General features: G+C 41.6%; 3 protein-coding genes across 4 annotated transcripts; 1 reads left to right on the forward strand and 2 right to left on the reverse strand.

Annotated features, from left to right (window-relative positions):
- Positions 1 to 380: 380 nt before the first annotated feature.
- On the reverse strand, positions 381 to 5477 carry actr5 (actin related protein 5). Its single transcript, XM_072713029.1, has 9 exons — positions 5053 to 5477; positions 4476 to 4714; positions 3792 to 3961; positions 3387 to 3604; positions 2548 to 2691; positions 1745 to 1852; positions 1410 to 1549; positions 1174 to 1306; positions 381 to 782 (listed from the first exon to the last, which is right to left on the reverse strand). The coding sequence occupies exons 1-9, from the start codon at positions 5434 to 5436 to the stop codon at positions 513 to 515; spliced, it is 1806 nt and encodes a 601-aa protein (XP_072569130.1). The 5' UTR covers positions 5437 to 5477; the 3' UTR covers positions 381 to 512.
- A 2410-nt stretch (positions 5478 to 7887) lies between these two features.
- Positions 7888 to 14361, forward strand: bpifcl (BPI fold containing family C, like). Of its 2 annotated transcripts, XM_023813413.2 has the most exons (17): positions 7897 to 8027; positions 8671 to 8724; positions 8811 to 8925; positions 9187 to 9298; positions 9905 to 10033; positions 10135 to 10290; positions 11025 to 11088; positions 11179 to 11239; positions 11333 to 11424; positions 11829 to 12005; positions 12201 to 12260; positions 12497 to 12664; positions 13170 to 13237; positions 13316 to 13358; positions 13689 to 13752; positions 13869 to 13945; positions 14090 to 14361. In XM_023813413.2, the coding sequence occupies exons 3-17, from the start codon at positions 8826 to 8828 to the stop codon at positions 14144 to 14146; spliced, it is 1428 nt and encodes a 475-aa protein (XP_023669181.2). In that variant the 5' UTR covers positions 7897 to 8027; positions 8671 to 8724; positions 8811 to 8825; the 3' UTR covers positions 14147 to 14361. The 2 variants fall into 2 exon arrangements, with proteins under 2 accessions (XP_023669182.2, XP_023669181.2); XM_023813414.2 differs by lacking the exon at positions 8671 to 8724 and having other exon boundaries at positions 7888 to 8027.
- On the reverse strand, positions 14283 to 17895 carry LOC111844710 (aurora kinase C-like). The gene is made up of 9 exons (XM_023813420.2): positions 17795 to 17895; positions 17402 to 17453; positions 16964 to 17219; positions 16802 to 16835; positions 16101 to 16292; positions 15319 to 15457; positions 15091 to 15239; positions 14810 to 14984; positions 14283 to 14673 (listed from the first exon to the last, which is right to left on the reverse strand). Exons 2-9 carry the CDS (start codon positions 17447 to 17449, stop codon positions 14482 to 14484), a joined length of 1185 nt encoding a protein of 394 aa, XP_023669188.1. The 5' UTR covers positions 17450 to 17453; positions 17795 to 17895; the 3' UTR covers positions 14283 to 14481.
- Between the last annotated feature and the right edge of the window lie 68 nt (positions 17896 to 17963).

The raw sequence follows: 17963 nt of genomic DNA on the forward strand, positions 1-17963 counted from the left end.
ACATTAATGGAATATTAATTAAAAAACATTAACAGAAGACTCTAAAATGAAGCTTAACAACACACAGGCTTTTCAGTGTCTGGAGACTGGAGTTTGGATCAAACAGTAATAAACAATAAAAAAAAAAAAATCAAGTTGGAAAAACACGCTGAATATACCAGTTAGCTAGTTTGGTAAATAACTAGCAAGCTCGTTACAGTGATATGTTGCATGTGTTAAAAGTAAATTCACATCAAGGGCATTTACAAACCCAGTTAAATAAAGTTTAATAGGAACGTTGATATGTTTGGTATGTCAGATGTAAAATATGGACCACGGATCAATATATTACACTTGTATAGTACTTCATCCATTTAAAAAAACAACACAGAAGAAGTTACGGCTTTTTGATGACTCCGTTTTATATTTACAAGGCTCATTATAAAAAGTCCAGAGAGTTCATTAATGGCAAACAAAGCAAGGACACCGAGGCAGCAGAGGGCAGCACCTCTGAGAGCGAGACCAGGCGTAAATCAGGACTGAGCAGGGGGAGGCTCTGTGGGGGTCTCACTGACAGCCGCGGCAGCTGCGGGGGCAGCGACAGGCTCGGCTACTCGCGGTAGAGCTTTGGCTATTCTTATGGGCAGGAAGACATTGGAAGCACAGTGCTCACTGAGGTACTCTCCCCCCTTTTCCTCATAATCCTGCCGAGTGATCCAGCCTGAGCCCCCCAAGGGATTCTGCAGGGCCCATTCACGCGCTCCACACCAGGCGTCCAGGCTGGGGTTGGACGCCATATTCACCTGCGTGACAAACAAAAGTCATAAGGAAACGGAATTCTTGAAATCCAGGGGCCGGTTGCACAAAACACAAAAGTTTTAAGGTACTGTTAGAGGTTAGAGGTACCTTCATTTTTTTCCCTTAGTTTGGTTGCTAAGGTCTTTTGTGCAACCGTTAAGGGATTCCTTAAGTATAAGACCAAGATAAGGAGAAAAACTTAAATACTTAAGAGAAAAATTTAAGGAAACCTTAAGGAGGAGACTTAAGGGTGTATTGTGCAACCAACTTTATTTTAAGGAGACCTTAACTCGGACTTTAAGGAAAATCTTAACTTAAGCTGTTTTGCGCAACCGGCCCCAGGCTCTCAAAGCCCCAGTGTCAGGCTGCTGTATCTGCGAAAGCGGCTTCACACACCTGAAAGTGGGACTGGAAGGGCCTCATCGCTAGCAGCTCCCTCTCCACCCGCTCCTTCATGCCAGGATACAGCATGTTCCCTCCGGTGAGAAAAACATTGCGCACTAGCGCCTCCTGCTGTTCTAAACTGTACCTACAATAACAGTCACATAACACATGAACAGCTGACCATCAGCTTGTGATAAAGTTCCACAAATGAGGATTGAAAATATCCCAGCCAGGGAAGACATGCTTACCTGTCCAAGACAAACTGCAGAGTCTCCATGAGGCCCATCTGCTCGTCCCCGATCAGCGACGGCTGAAAGACGACCTCGGGGACACGCAGCCTCTCCGTGCCGACGAACATCTGGTGGTATTCTGCCATGTTGAAGGCGGGCTAGGGAGCGGACAGAGTCACACGGCGATCGGCAACGGCACAGGGGCACCACAGCAAACGGAAGATTACCAAAATTTTTAAGGCTCGTTTCACATAAACGGCATGAAAAGCTTCATTGCAAAGCAAACGTTTTCATGGGGCTCCAGAAGACCTGTCAACCAGGAAGTCCTGCATATGTGGTGAGAGGTGTGTCACCTGCACCATGCTAGATGGCTTCTCTCCCTCTGTGTTGTCTTCGCTGAAATCTGGGTCCATTTCGGCACTGTTTTCAGCCTCGTCGAGAGGCTGCTCCAGCTCAGGGTTCTGGCAAAAGAGGGGATGGTCCTTCACACAGATCTGTGTTTGCTTCCAAACATCCCACATCCAGGAATCAACACTTTCCATAGCAGCCAAAAGTTCAGGCTAGGTAATCCATCTGAAGCTAAGCAGGTTTGGGCCTGGCCAGTATGTGGATGAGAGACCAATTATGAAAGCTGGGTATCTGCTGGAAGAGGTGTTAGTGTGGCCAGCAGGGAAGCCCATCCTGTGGTCTGTGTGGATCCCAGTGCTGCAGTGCAGTGATGGGGACACTGTGCTGTACAAATGGTGTCATCCTTCAGATGAGACAGAAAACTGAGGTCCTGACCCTCTGAAGCTGTTCTAAACAAACCCTCAGAATCTTTTGAAAGAGTAGGGGTGGCACCCCAATGCCCTGGCTAAAATGCCCACTGTGGCCCTTTCAAATCAGGCCTCCCAATCATCCCCTATATCTAACGGGTGAATTCTATCCTGCCCCTTCACCACCTTAGCTACTGTGTGGTGAGCGTACTGGTGAAGAATGGCTGGTGTCGCATCACCCAGGTGGGGGTTGAAGTGACCCCCCCCCCCCACCCCACTGTAAAGCACTTTGGGTGTCTTGAAAAGCATTATATAAATGTAACATTCATTCATTTACTGACCCAGACGTGAGCCCAGGTCACCGGCAGAGGCTCACACTGCCACCCCTACACCAAGCCCACCTCGCTCTGCAGAATCCGCTGCTTGCCGTGCTCCACAGCCAGGCTCAGCTTGCAGATGTAGGACTGCAGCTCCTCTGCAGAGTCCATGTTCAGCTCCATGAGGCTCCGGTGGAACTGCTCAAGGAGGCCATCTTCCAGGAGCTCCTAGGGATATAGAACAGAGCCCCCGATTTAGCTGCTCTTCATTACTGAATTTTAGCCATGAGCTGCATGCAGAAAACAAGACTAGACAGACACTTTACTGATCCCAGAGAAAATGGCAGGCGTCATAGCAGCACAGAAGTATATCTAGGCCATAAGAAGCACAGTATAAACAGATAGAAGCTGCAGTAAGCCCCCACCCCCCATTAGGGTTACAGTCTGTGGCGCAGAGCTGGAGGGGGATCGGTGTCATTGATTTTGGGTGAACTTGGCTATCACTCTGACTTCACATGCCCCACGTGTTGTTGGACTGCTGGTGCTCATGCAAAAAAAGTACAGTAACAGTTTATGGTCTGGAAGCTGAAGTCAGGAATTAAATTCACCCTCAGGTACTGCTCGAGGAAACAGCCCTAGACATTTAACTTACCTGAAAAAAATAGCAGCTCCTTCAAATTGTTTTCTCAAAAACATTTAAAATAAGCGACCTTCCTAAACAAGATTCGAATTCTTTGGAAATTATTAGCAGTCTTGCTCAGTCCATACAAGAGTATGTAAATAAATGTTCTGAGTAGAGTGCAGTAGTCACAGCGAAGCAGAGAATGTGTCATGAGACGCAGTGCACTGCGTGGCGTCACATTAAATTAAATGTGTCTTGTGTGTGTCCCATGAATGCCCCTGCACTGGACGCTTTGCCTTGCCTGCACTGCCAGCAGTTTGTCCAGCCTCTCCTGGTCCTGCTGCAGCTTCTCCTCCCGCCGGCGGGCGTTGATCTCCTGCAGCCGACGCAGTTGCTGCACCCGCCTCTCCTGACGCTCCTCCGCACTCAGGGTGCCGCCAAGCAGCTTGCCGGAGAAGGGCAGCTGCATGCGATGGACCTCATGCTCGTAGAACTCCACACTGCGCCACTTCTCCAGCTCTGCAGGCCACAGGAGAGGCTCAGCGTGTGCCAATACAGCCACACTGAACAGACAGGATGCCCGTGTGCGCACCCTGGTGGACACATTAATACTCATAGTGCAGCAGGTATCAGGAAAATTACTGTTTTACTTAGGCTTCCATTCCCCAGTTTATTTTTGAGACTCTTTGTTCAGTGACATACTAACCATGCTGGTAGTCAAGGGCAACATAGCTGTGCTCATGCAGAAGTTCCTCCATTCGGCCAACGGTCACAGCCGCTGCATGTGCGGGATATTTCAGCTGCAGGAGGCGCTGCAGGTACGAGGCCACGTGGCTGCCGCCAATGTTCACACGCTTGCAGTTTCCTGCATCAAGTCTGAATATACAGCAGAAGAAAAAGCACTGTTAAAAATGATTTTCTGAAAAAGCAGAATGCATCCTAGTACAAAAAAAGTCTATTAAAAAGCTATAATTCACCACAATGCATAAATTTTTCTTTCTCTCAATATTTTATTAACACCCTGGGGGGCTCAGTGGACAGCACTGTTTTTTCACACCTCCAGGGCTGGGGGGTTGAATCCTTCCTTCATGTTTGCATGTTCTCCCTGACTCACGCTGGATTCTTCCCGATGTCCAAAGACATCTTAGGCTAACAGGCATCTTTAAATTACCCATATAGCATATGCATGTGCCCCGTGATTACACCCTGTGTCACCCAGGATAGATCCCAGGGCCCCATGTGAGCCTGACCAGGATAAAGTTGATTTTAAAGACTTCCTTCTTGAATATTAAAAAAAATTCTGCATAAGTCTTACATTTCACAAGAGGATTAAAACTTTGTGCAAAGAATGTAACAGTGAGAGTATAATTAAAGTTACTAGGTGATATACCTGCCATTGATTACAGGCAAGATGTGAGAACAGTGGTAACCAGAGGAGATGACCACGCCTGTATTTGACGAAACCAGGCCACGCAGATTATTATTGTGGTAGAAGCTGTACAGACTGTCGACACCATAAGAAACCTCTGGCACCCCGTAACATTCAAAGAGTAACTCTGACATCATTTGCCGGCAGTAGAGCGGGTTGCAGGGAGCCTCTGTAAGTACGACGGGATGTTCCACTCTCCCCTGCATATGCGGAGAAAATCTATTAGCACCTGTATGCACAAACTAACGATCGCGTGCGAAATAAACATCACAAAATATAAATAATTTTCCTTTCATTCATTCATGGCTGATGCAGTTAAACCGACAGCCTAAAGAATCTTTAAAAAGGAGTAAGTTAACTTAGAAGCAATAAAAACAGACATCATGATTTGTACAGGAATGCTCATACTCGGCTACGAGCTTTATAGAACTTACAAATAGTTCCAATAATAGGTCCAGTAATAAAGCGTAGCATACCTAAAGGTTTTTACACGTACTTAATAGTACTGCTGATTTACAGTGGCTGGAGCCGAACTTACCGAGGTACCAATTCCCAGGTGCATAAAAACATAATCAAACATAAGCTCCTGGATTTCGAAGTTAACAACAACATTTCGATCGAACTGACTCTTCAAAAGCCAACGCAGCGGCTCGAGGTTGGAGATGTCGTTACCGATCTGAGTTTCACTCCGGGCTGCCCCACGGCTTCTCGCAGCGACGGACTTAAACTGCAGCCGCGGCGCGGAGAGGGAGTCCCCCGGGCAAGCCCAGCCGGCTCTTGTTTGGAAGGAGCCGTTGTCGATAACTATAGGAACTGGACATGGGTGTACGCATTCTGAAGTTATTTCGTAAATTTGGTCGGCTACTGATCTATAATCTTTAAAAGTAAACACTTTACTCATAGCAGGAGGCTTCGCCATCATTTTGAATGCGTGTAACTTCAAAATAAGTCCGTAGAAATAAAGACCTAGGAACAATTTGTTCCGACATACACGACCCAAATACACTTTCAGTTCCTCCAGTTCCAATAGAGCCGCTACCTTCGTTACATCCTGCCACTAGTATTTTTTTTTTCAGCTTATCATTCAATTTGACCATAATATTGTTGGTCGTTGGAACATTTTCTCCATTTAGTCTGCATTTTTACATTACTGTAACTGTGACTACTTCAGCGATCTCAGCCATAAAGATGGGTTAGTCCTCCTCTGAGTCTTCCAGTTCTACTTCCTATAAGGATGGGGTGTCAGTGGAATTCAGGAGGTCTTAAAAATGCTGTATAATAAAATCTGAATAGGAATATAATTATTTAGCATTTCATAATGCATAGAGAATGTAATCATTAGGACTCTTTTAAGAAGCTGATGTAAACTGTGTAGAGACTGACCTTGTAATCTTTAGAGAATGCAGACCAATTACTGCTGTGCACAATGTGACGAAAAACAAGTATGAATGAGTACCTTGTGTTGGCTTAGAAGTTTCTGTATCTGTTAGCCATTTTGTTAGCCTTTACTGTATGAATATGTACTTTATTAGTGCTGCAGCTTATCACTTTGTAGTAGGACAAATATCTTATTATCCACCTAGCCAGACAATCTGCAACAAGCAGAAGCTGCCAAGGTTTGCTACTGAAGGAAGGGATTCACCAAAAGTTCAAGGCTGGGCATTTAAAAAAACTGAGTAGAGATGGTCACGTCACACTTATGTTCAGCTGAGGCATCAAACAGTAAAAGAAATGATTGACAAACTTATCATATAGGGGTGTGGATTAAGGGAGAAAACAACGATGGTGAATGGTTGAGGGAATGATGATGCTTAAGTAGCGAGGTATTGTTACACAATGAGAAAATGTATAAAAATTGGTGTAAAACAGTATCGGACACACTTTAAGTGTCCAGCCTTGGTTGTAACTTCATTATTGCAATAAAGACTGAATTTGGATCTACACCAGCGGCTTGACTTCTGATTTGGTGGGGAAGGAAAAACCACAACAATAGTTTTGTTGTTTTTCAATATTGACAGAAGAAACTGTGCATGAATTCTGGTGTAGGCCTGCATGTATTTCTGTACCCATGTAATTAGCTAAGAAACCTTCCTTGTACAGTGCAGCTGGATTTTCCACCCAATGTATAGTCTGTTGGTGGGAGAGGCTCCCCATACTTGTAGTTTCATTGCTTTTCTGTTTTTATTGGATGATGGCTGGTTTCATGCAGTACCTGGTAATACTGGTAATACTGGTAATGTACCTCCAGCTCTTTTATCAGTGACTACCAAAACATATAGATGCACGATGCACTATCCTTGCACATCTCAGAAATATTTCCTCTTCCTCTTTTTAAGGTTACTTTCACCTGCTGTTTAATTTTGTTAAAACTCCACCAAGTTCTCTCATCTCTCCATGTGGCTAATTTGTGTATGACCATCGAGATAAGAAGTGCATGCAAAAGGGGATGTTCGTGTGGGGTAATGTGTAGCTCTGCAGATTAGCAGTCTGTGCATTAACAAGAGCAAATGACAGGGCTTAACCAGTCCCCACACACAATCTTTTTATTCATTTTCAATAGTAATTTAAAATGCTTCAATTTAAATTATATTTCCACAGCTAGTTCTGGCAATAGTTGTAGTTTTCATGAAAAATAATAACCCTGTACCATGCATTGATCATTAACTGCTATTCTGCTACTGCTAACAGCATTGTAATGAACTGAAGTTTTGATACAAATTTCACATAAGTAATGATAATGACATTATGATCTAGCTATCTCCTGAGACAACACTAAGAAATATAAGTAAGGGGACGGAACTGAAAGTGGAAACGCTTCTGCCTTGAAAGAGTCTGCTGCCTTGAAAAAGTTAAATTAATTGCGGGACGTTAAATGAAAATGGTAAAATAATTGCTGTACGTGACAGAAAGGTGCCGAACATGCGCAAACTCAAAGAAGAAATAGTTTTTATAGTTAAATGCTCAAAAAACGGAACCCATATAATACGTAAAATCAAGTGAACTGTAGTCGGTTCTCCCTTTTACACAGGCTATAAAACGCCTATCTGTAGCTGATAGAAATTAATTTAACCGGAGTAAAGTTAAATATTCAACATTGGTTTGACATGCAAAATACAAACTCATTATGCGATTCAACCATTTCAGTGGATGGTGTCAAATCAACTGTGCAGCAAAGAAGAATGTGCTTCATGTGCTTCAGCTAGGCTTGTAAAGTTTGTCTTACAATGAAAAATGACATATTCATATACATAAATTCCGCATATATATATATAACCGAGTTAAATAGAGATTCCTGCACGTCTTAACAGGCCATTAAATAAACTTATAGAATGTAGTTGTACGACGTCCCTCCTCAAAAGGTATCTGTGATGTATTAACTATAAAAAGTGTGGGGGGGGGAGAAGAGGACAGGAAACCGAGTTTAGTAGCAATAGCAGAAGCAAGATTTAATCACAAAAATCATTTCAGTTCTGTTTGCGGAGACGGTACATCTTGAATTGAGTTTGAACAGAGGTAATCTTTACTTATCATATGCATTGTGGATTATTTACAAAAATAAACCATTACATTAAATAGTTTATGGGATATAGTATATCTTATAATTTAAAGTTGACAGTGAGCTATAAAAACGGTAGGTAACTTGATATGTATTGTCCAATTCATTCAAATTAACTTTTGTGGTTTATTTGTGCAAATGAATTTTGCATTTAATCATCGAAATGGTATAGAATACGTATATTTCCTATGCATATTCACACTTGTTTCTGGTTAACCGTTTCTTTAGTCTTGTAGTTACTATAGTTACTAAATAATGTTTGTTATATATTATCTGCCACACTTAATTGTATTTGGTTTTGACAAAGGCGTCTGCTAAATAAATGCATATAAATATAAACTATAATTGACGTTTTGACAAAAGTATGCAGACAGTATTACATTTACAGTATCTATAGTTTCTCTCGGAATTTCCCTATATTGTCACAAGACAAAGAATGAAACACGATTAATTGCAAAATTCCTTATGGTCAATTCTTCTGCTTCCCCATGAAAAGAAGGCAGTGCAATTTTTTGTTGGTCTTCAGATTTCGTCAATGTTGGTACTGCTGACACGTACTGCCCACTACAAAGTTTTAAATTAAAAATTTAAAAATTTCAGGAAGTGAAAGCAAATCTACATCAGACTGTAGGTTTCGTCTTTCTGGTCTTAAACGTAAGTTGTCGGTGAATTTCCCGTAAATACCCTTTCTTGTACTGCATTGTCTGACAATGCTGTTTTAAAAATATGCTGTTTTACAGGTGAATTTGCTGACCATGTTACCCTCTCTGCTTGTGCTTCTAACGCTGATGCCTCACGCTTTTGCTATCAATCCCGGCATTAAAGCGAGTCTCTCGGACAAGGGACTTAAATATGGTGAGTAAAGCAAAACCATGCGCATTCCCACTTGGTCTGAAGACATATTTTTTGTAAGAATAACGCGACATTTGCATAAATTGTCCGCAATGGAGCGCTCCTAGTCTTGTCTTATGTAAAGAGAAACAGTTGTATGCCCCATTAAGCGTAACATGGTTGTTGATTTGATTGTATTGTAGGCCGTCAGCTGAATAGTTTTAAGTACCTGTGGAAAAGGGAACATGTACAGTCATCTCTGATTTGTGTGATTTTATTTTTTAGGGTCCCATGTGGGCGCTAGCTGGCTGCTGGAGAAGACTGGCCAAATGGTCATCCCAGATGTTGCAGGGGAGATTGATATTGGAATTGGCACTGTACACTATTGGCTAACCAGGTTCATACGCGAATACACTTTTTAGATATCTTGTAAAAGTGAATGAATTTATATAGCACTTTTCAACATACCCAAATCACTTTACTGAACCAATGGGGAGCCACTTCAACCACCACCACTGTGTAGCACCCACCTTGATGATTTAGCAGCAGCCATTCTGCGCCAGTACGCTCACCACACAGTAACTAAGGTGGTGAAGGGGCAGGAGAAAATTGGGGTACCACTCCTATTTTTTTTTTAAAGATGCCCAGGGATCTTTTATGACCTCAGAGAGTCAGGACCTCGGTTTTACATGGTGGTGTAAACAAATGAAGCTCTCCTCCAAAGCCCCACGTTCCCACTCTTTTAGTAAACACGGACTGTCTGGTTTGTTACTGCTGTTGACCAAACTAAAGTGCTGAATAGACCTCAAATATTCACTGGAAAACTGATTATCCTGGTTTAGGCACAAAATATCTGTCAGTCCTTCATTTTTTGTCAATATCCACAGTCATCACAACTAGACATCATCCATCAACCATCTTTCTGTGGTCCTGACTTCCTGAGTGGAGAAGAAATTAAATTTTCCTGTTTGTGTTGATTTTTCAATATTTTCTACTTTTGCAGTATGAAGATAAGTCAGATCAACCTCCCAGAGCCTACAGTGACGTTTATGGAGAAAGTAGGCATCAAAGTTAGCATGGAGAACCTCAACGTCGCTGTCCATGGGAACTGGAATACAAAGTTCTCCTTTATGTGAGTAATTGTACCCATCAGACTTTTTGTGACACACAAGGTCACAGTCTTAGGTGGCAGTAAATGATAAATGCAACCTGGTTCCCTGTATTTCCCTGCAGAAAAGATGGTGGCACATTTGACTTGGCTGTAATTAATGTGGGCTTGTCCACTGTAATTCAGCTCGGCAGTGATGAGAAAGGCCATCTGAGTGTAGCCAACGTCCAGTGCAGCTCCAGTATTGGGGGAATAGATGCTTCCTTCCATGGTGGAGGCAGGTATGAGATCCAAGACATACTGCATTGTTCCTGAATGATCTGACCAGTGAAGGATGCTCAACTGCCAATCCCATCAAAGCAATTTGTAGCACATTTATAGTGGTCATGTGTATAACAGAAATTGTCATTATCTTCATATAAAAATGTGTCATGTTATTTATGTTTAAGCTTTAAAAACATATTTCATTTTTAAATAGACAAGTAAAACAAATTATATAAATGAAGAATATTCCAGTAATATCTCAAAAACGTGAAATGAAATGAAAACCCTGTGTGCCTTGTGAAGTCTTCTTACTGCAGTTTGTAGTTGCATTTTTAAAATTATTTAAATGCTATTGTTACACAGGTATTGAATCCACATAGCTACAATCAGAAATAAGTAATGAGATAGTATTCCACTTAGTAACATCCTCGGATGATCAATCTAATGTTGCCCTGCGATGGGTTGGCACCCTATCCTGGGTTATTCCCTGCCATGTGCCCATAGTTTCTGGTCTAAGATCTGGACCCCCATAACCTTGCGTAGGATCAGAAAATGTAGGGGTGGATCATTCGATCTGATGTTTCCTTTATTGTACACTTACATGTATGCTGCACCTGGGTCTCCAGAGCTTTGTGCTCAATTTTATGACTTGAGCTTTGAAACATGTATAACACTAGGATTTTAACACTGGAATGTGTTGTGCAGTATTATTGTACCTATTAACTCTCATTGGTGTTATATTTTCCCTCAGTTTTATCTTCCAACCATTTGTACATTTTTTCAAATCAAAAATACTGAACCAGATTCAAGAAAAGGTGAATATCTTTCATTTTCATTCTATTCCGTGTGTTAACTGTATTGTATATGTCATTATGTACATTTACGCATATTCTTTACATTTCCAGATTTGCCCAGGGATTGAAAAGTATGTTAATGACCTGGAGAGTCAGCTGGAAAAAATGCAGGGTACTACTGCCAATAAAACACAAAAAAAATCTGCATTCTGTGTGTTTGTCACATCGTGTGTGCGACCTTGTAATGTTTATCATTGTGTACCAGTATCTTTCCAGGTGAATAGAAACCTGAGCATAGAGCTTCCTCTGGTTCTCCCACCCATTATTCAGAGCTCCGACGTGGAGGTGGATCTTAAGGTATCGCTCTTAGACTCACTTTCACTGTTAAACATGAACTGTAATGAAACCCTTTGTTTAAAAAAAAAAAAAATGTCAAAGGTAATACCTTGCTTATGAATTGGTATGTTTAAATAGATGCAATATGTAAAACAGAAATTGCTCATTTTTACATTTTTTTTTTTTACATGGAAAGTATCACCAGTACTGTTCTGTTTTAATTTTTAACTATTAAGTAGTAGTATTAAGTGAGAGTTCAGCTGAGATCAGGAATATGGCTAAGAAAAAAAAATAGCTATAGGAATTCAACTAGCTCTCCATGATATTGTTTGGAAAAACAAATATTTTAAAAATTATATTGAAGGATATTTCATAAATGAATGCCATGGTAACTACACACCCTATTAAACTAACTTTCCTTCCAGGGCGTGTTTTATGGTGCCAGAAATCACACGGACCCCCCTTTTGCTGCTGGACCCTTCCAGCTGGTCCAGCAGTCTGACCTCATGCTAACTGTTGGCCTGTCTGAGTTCACCATCAACTCTGCCTCCTTCGCTTACTACTCCGCAGGACTCCTGCAAATCTTGATCACCGATGACATGGTATGCATGCAGAAACCCAATAGAAAAGATGCTTTTTGTTATTGTGTTTTTTGTTTTACCAACATCGCGCATAACAGTAAAACTGGATTTAATTCTAGATGACATGCACAACGCAAAGCATGATGAAGCGGTCTGTGATGTGTTTGTGCAGTTTAGTGCCAGCACGCCATTGACTGCCATATTTTACCAATTCAGATACCCAAGGCTTCACCATTTCGCCTTAACACTACAAGCTTTGGCACCTTGATACCTCAGGTGGGTAAACAGATACAGCCATATGTTACATGTCACTGGTGGTGCTGCATCCTGCACAAGTCACATTAATACCAGCCAAACTTGATACATAGTGTTTTTGTATATTTGTTAGAGTTGTCCTTAATAGTGTAGGGCACTGAGTAGTGGCTCTGCTGTACTACTGCTATCCAACTGAAATTGGGCAACAATGGGCATCAGCTACACAGGAAAATGGAAATGACCTGTATGTTCTCTAGCTTCCCAAGATGTACCCGAACATGCTGATGCTGCTCCGTGCATATGCCGCCCAGACTCCCACTGTCTCCTTCCATCCAGATACGACGACGTTAAATGTCTTTGTATCTACCAAAGCCTATGGCATCAAACCTAACGCCACCTATATTCCATTCTTCCGGCTGGATATGGTAAGTTTTCTGAACTTCAACCACACCCAGCTGAAAAAAATTAGCCCAGGGAAGAAAATGAATAGTCAAAGTGTCTATTCTGACCATGGAGGCAATCAGCTCCTATTGCCTTTGATAAATTCAAACAGAGGAATTTGCCCCACTGAAGTGTGTAATCTCACATTACAAAACATTTCCAGTATTTAAAAGTGTGAAGTCCATTATTGTTAATTTATTCACAAAACTGAATTACATGTTTAACACTCCACAAATTGCTGATTTTAATCTCATTGTAAGACTAAATACAAGATCATTAAAAAAAATTTTTTATATAATAATAAAACAGGCACAATTACCTCCAACTGATGGAAGGATGTTAAGTTTCATAGCAAAAGGATGTACTGCTTAGCCACTCATATGCACTCTGGGTCCTTTACACAGCAATGGGCGTTGCTCACTGGATCCCATCATCATTTCCTTTCATTGCAGTTTTGTACTGAAACTCTGCACATGCTTTAACCCCCAGAATGCAACCTTAAGCAGCAAGTTCTTCATATCGGATGAGAAGCTATCGGGATCCACAGCATTAGATAAGTGAGTATTAGTTAATATTCCTCAAAATATTTCTTTAATGTCTTGCCATCATGTAGGTGACTGTTTGTCTATCAACAGCCTCACGTTGACTGTGGGAGCCACTGAAATTGGGCCATTTCAGGTAGAAAAAGACATTTGTGTTTGTAATAAAGATTTAGATTTTAAGACGCTTATTAATGCATCATATGGTTACATAAGCAGGACACTTCCACATAGTACAGCAAGCTGGGCCACATACGACTTACTTGGTTTGTGCCATTTTTTGACTATACATAAGCAGAGTTTTATATTTCTATGTACAGTTTCTCTGAATTTCCCCACATCGTCCTTTTACTCAAGATTGAAAATGCTGATTAATTCTAGTTCAAACATTTTGTATCCACACTGCCAGAGTCAATATTGTATTACATTACATTTAGCAGTTTAGCTCTAATTAGGCCTGTCTTAACAGACCGAGTCACTACAGAAGCTACTGCAGATTGGGATCAAGAGCTACCTGCTACCTCTGCTTAACAGTAAGTTTGTCCATGCGTTAGTCGGAAAAGTTGATATCAGATTACAATCCACCCAGAAAATTTTGCATGGTGCCCTGCCACTGCTATATCCAGGCTTTTTCCTTCATCCTTACCAGAGAAACTGAAAGATGGCATTCCCTTACCAACCGTGCACAATGTCCAGTGGGTCAATTCCATGCTAAAAGTCAACAAGGTAAACAAAAATCCTTTGCAGCAAATATGACTGCAATCTGAGAACTGCATCATTACCACACATGGAATATTGAAATTTATAATATTTTAAACTAATTCTAATGCCTCTCCCCCTCCCTTTGTTTCTTCCCCCTCACCCCGACAGGGATTTGTCGAAATTGCCACAGATACAAAAATTTCCCTGCAAGCAGCCAAAAGTTAAGGGCTTGTTTACAAATTTACAACCAGCTAATTCTGTTAACATTTATATGGTTTTGTAAAAGCAACTGCTGATCAACTAACTGCACTTATCGCAAGCACCACAGAAGGCCACTCGTGGGAAAATGAGGAGGCAGCACTAACAAATTTAACAAACTTTAATCACTTTATAAAATTTCTACAAACAAAATAAACATTTAAAATTAATATTAAATACAATGGGTATTGTCCTTGGTGGTTTTGAATTCCTCTCCCAGCATGATCGTGCAAATGCTAGCCAGTCATGACCATGATTAGAATATAGCTTAAATTGTAACCTTACTCCATACATACAAGCCTCTAAGCAGTGTCACCCTCAGTCGCTGTAGCGGTAGGCTTACGTTGTCGTGGGGGCTTCATGGAATGTTCTAGCACCCAAGGGTGGGAAAGCACTTTCAAGATGGGCAGCCTGTGTAGCGGATCATGTTTCAGCAGCTTCCCAATAAGGTCTCTGCTGCCAGTGCTGACAAAATCTGGGTAGCTGAATTCCACCTGTTAAGGAACCCAGACAAGACAGAGGGGTTAGTATCAAACTGGAAATGGGGAACTCATGATGTTCTGCTAAAAATCGATAACTGTGCCAGGAATAGCGTGCTATACTTGGCCAATTTCAGCACTGAAATCTCACTCTAGAAATCTTGCGGTACGTCTCTTCATGGCTCTTTGTCTCAAATGGAGGCTTTCCAACAAGAAACTCATAGATAAGGACTCCTAAACTCCACAAGTCCACCTTCTCATCATGAGTTCGTCCCTCGATCATTTCCGGAGGGAGGTAATCTAAAGTTCCACAAAGGGTTGACCTTCTAATGTGTACAGAAGGGAGAGAGAACTTTTGGTGATGCACACTAATCAAAAGCGTCATGCATGTCCACAGTATTAAATAAAATAAAAAAAACCTTTAAAACCTACCTAGAAGATGGGGTGTGTACAGACCAGCCAAAGTCAGCTATTTTAAGCTCACCATTAGCACCCAACAGGAGGTTTTCTGGCTTAATGTCTCTATGGATAACATTTTTAGAATGACAGTACTGAAGAGCATCAGCAAGCTCTGCAATGTACTGTAGGGAAAGGTTTAGAATTAAAGCTACAGACACGGACAGAAAAATTCGGTAATCTGAAAGGGAAAGACCATCTCACCGTAGCACTCTTCCGTTCATCGAAGCGACCGCAGCGCTGCAGCTCGCCGTAAAGCTCACCCTTGGGAGCAAATTCCAAGATGAGGTACACGCGGGAGGAGTCGTGAAAATAGCCATACAAGCGCAAGATATTGGGGTGCCTGCAAAGGGTTCAGGGCTTTCAGAAAAGCTGCACCTATCAGCCTCCTCATAACATGTCTAGTATACATTAGTGGCCAAAACTGGAAATACAATTTTTAGATTGCAGAACTTTATTCAGCTGTTGCTTCAGTTACCAATTTAATTGTCCAATGTATGACACAGATTCTTTGACTTAGGATGGGGTCACGTTCCAATGAACCCACCGTAAATTGAAGATATCGCAAGTCAAATGTGAATTCATAGGACGCTTAGGCATTTAGTAGATACAATGGGCTTGTGAAAAAATTGTAAAACAGAAAAAAAAAAAAAAATGCTATGGTGAAACACTGCACGAGATGTTCACGCTCACAAGTCACTGCAGAGATCAGAAGTGTGGCTGGGTGTATGTCACACAGCGACAGTATAAATCATCGCACTGCGCATCACTAGCCCGGGAACAGATAAAATTTCAAAGTTTGGTGACTGACTGCATTGCTAATCAACCCATCGTAACAGTTGAAATATTCCAAGTCAAACATTGAAAAGTGAGGAGTATCTGTACCTGTAAAGTCATTAAAATACATTGGATGATTAAGTTGCATAAAGTGCTTGCACAATTTTGGCCACTAGTGTAAGCAAATAAGGCACAATGAACTGGAACACCTGAGGTGAGACTGGATCTCGACTTCTCTCCTGAGCTGGTGCTCCACGCCAGCTTTCTCCAGCTGCTTTTTAAAGAGCACCTTCAAAGCCAGAATAAACTTGGACTCTCGCTCCCTGGCCAGGTAGACGTTTCCAAACTTTCCCTTTCCCAGTGGGCGACCAACATCGAAGTTCTCAAGGGTCCATCGCTTTCTGGTTAAGCAAAAACAGTTTTACATCTACAGTAAACAGAAACTGTAGTATATGAAGGTGGAATCAAAGCCTGGGAAAAGCATCTACTGTAGATCAGGGGTGGTGAACCTGATCCATGGAGGGCCAGTGTAGGTGCAGGTTTTTGGGATGGCCTCTCAATCAGCCAATAACAGTGGGTCCCCGGGACTGGAGTTGAGAACCACTGCTTTATTATTGGCCGACTAGATCAAAATACTTCTACGCTTCATATGCACAACGTAAAGGAGGTCCACTAAAACAAGAAGTACACAGCCCTGGCATTCATATTGGTTTAGAAGTATTAGTTGCTCCCTGACTAAGTGAAAACTGTTAGTCAAACAGTTGAAGGGGAACAAACTGCAACATGCCCTCCTACTGTAGGACAACTGCTACTAAAGCCTAGTAGAGAGAAACTGACAAAAAATAAATAAATAAAAATAAAAATAAAAAAAATGCATACTACTCTGTACAGGTTTGTTACTCCAACTTACTTTATGTCAGTGGACTCCATTGCTCCAGGTTTATCTGTGAAGATGAAGCAAAATTAAGGTAAATCAATTCAAACACCATAAAAATTAAGTTCTGTATATAAGAAAATGGCTTGGTCACTTTCCCATGTTGTTAGACCACAAAATATCAGTGCTACAGCTTACTTTTCTCCTTCAATGGACCTGCTGCTTCAGCAGATTCAGTTTTACTGCTGACATTTGTACTTGCAGGCTGGGTTTGGGGCTGGAAGCACTGGGTGTTCTGGTCCAACTGGGTTTTTGAGTTTGTGTGATGGGACTGACTCACTGGCCTTTGAAGTCTCTGAGGTGCACTGAGCATACCGAGACCCTGCTGGGGATACGTAGGGACAGGCCGTTTGGGGTTTTGGACGACTGGGACTCTTTTAGGTGCGTCATTAAGCTGAGGATGGAGAGACATGTGCCAAGCAATAAGACGGTTACCTTGGAATTTTGCACTATATGTAAAACACGAGTTAATGCCCATGTTCAGGGAACTGCTCAGTACAAAAGCATAAGTACCATACAAAGTCATACATCAGACAATGACATACAAGTTGTATTAAATGTAGATTAAAAAATTACCTTTCCATGTTCAGTTTTTTGCACCATTTTGGCTGGAACAGTAGCCATAACCCTAAAAGAAAGTATTTACTAGCAAACACTTATCCGAATAATGAATGGATAGCAATTATGCTTCTACAGGGCCCATACATTCGCAAATGTAAGAAAACTATAGGATTTAAAGACCCTAAGAAGTCAATTTCTTCCGCTATTTTTAACATTTTAAGTATACTGCAACCAATTCACTGCTAATCAAGTTTAAGCGTTCCACTGCTTTCATGGAATACTAGCTAGATTACGTTATATTACGTTATATTTCTGACATCTCGCCCATTACTACAAAACAGACGCTAATTGTACGAAGCCCATAAAACGTAAATGTGTCGATTTAACTAAACTGCAAACAGTACTAACCTTTCAAGTCGCCGTTCTCCAAGGACCCGGTTGTTTAAACCTTCCCTCTCGAATGCAGCATGGCTCCCTTTAAACACGTCACGGCTTTCTGGTTGGCTAACTAGCTCCTGATCATTTACTATTGGCTAGGATGACTCATCCTGTTGCATGGCTATCCCATAATGCACTG

Source organism: Paramormyrops kingsleyae, chromosome 6, assembly GCF_048594095.1.
Source record: "Paramormyrops kingsleyae isolate MSU_618 chromosome 6, PKINGS_0.4, whole genome shotgun sequence".
NCBI classification, from domain to species: Eukaryota; Metazoa; Chordata; class Actinopteri; order Osteoglossiformes; family Mormyridae; genus Paramormyrops; species Paramormyrops kingsleyae.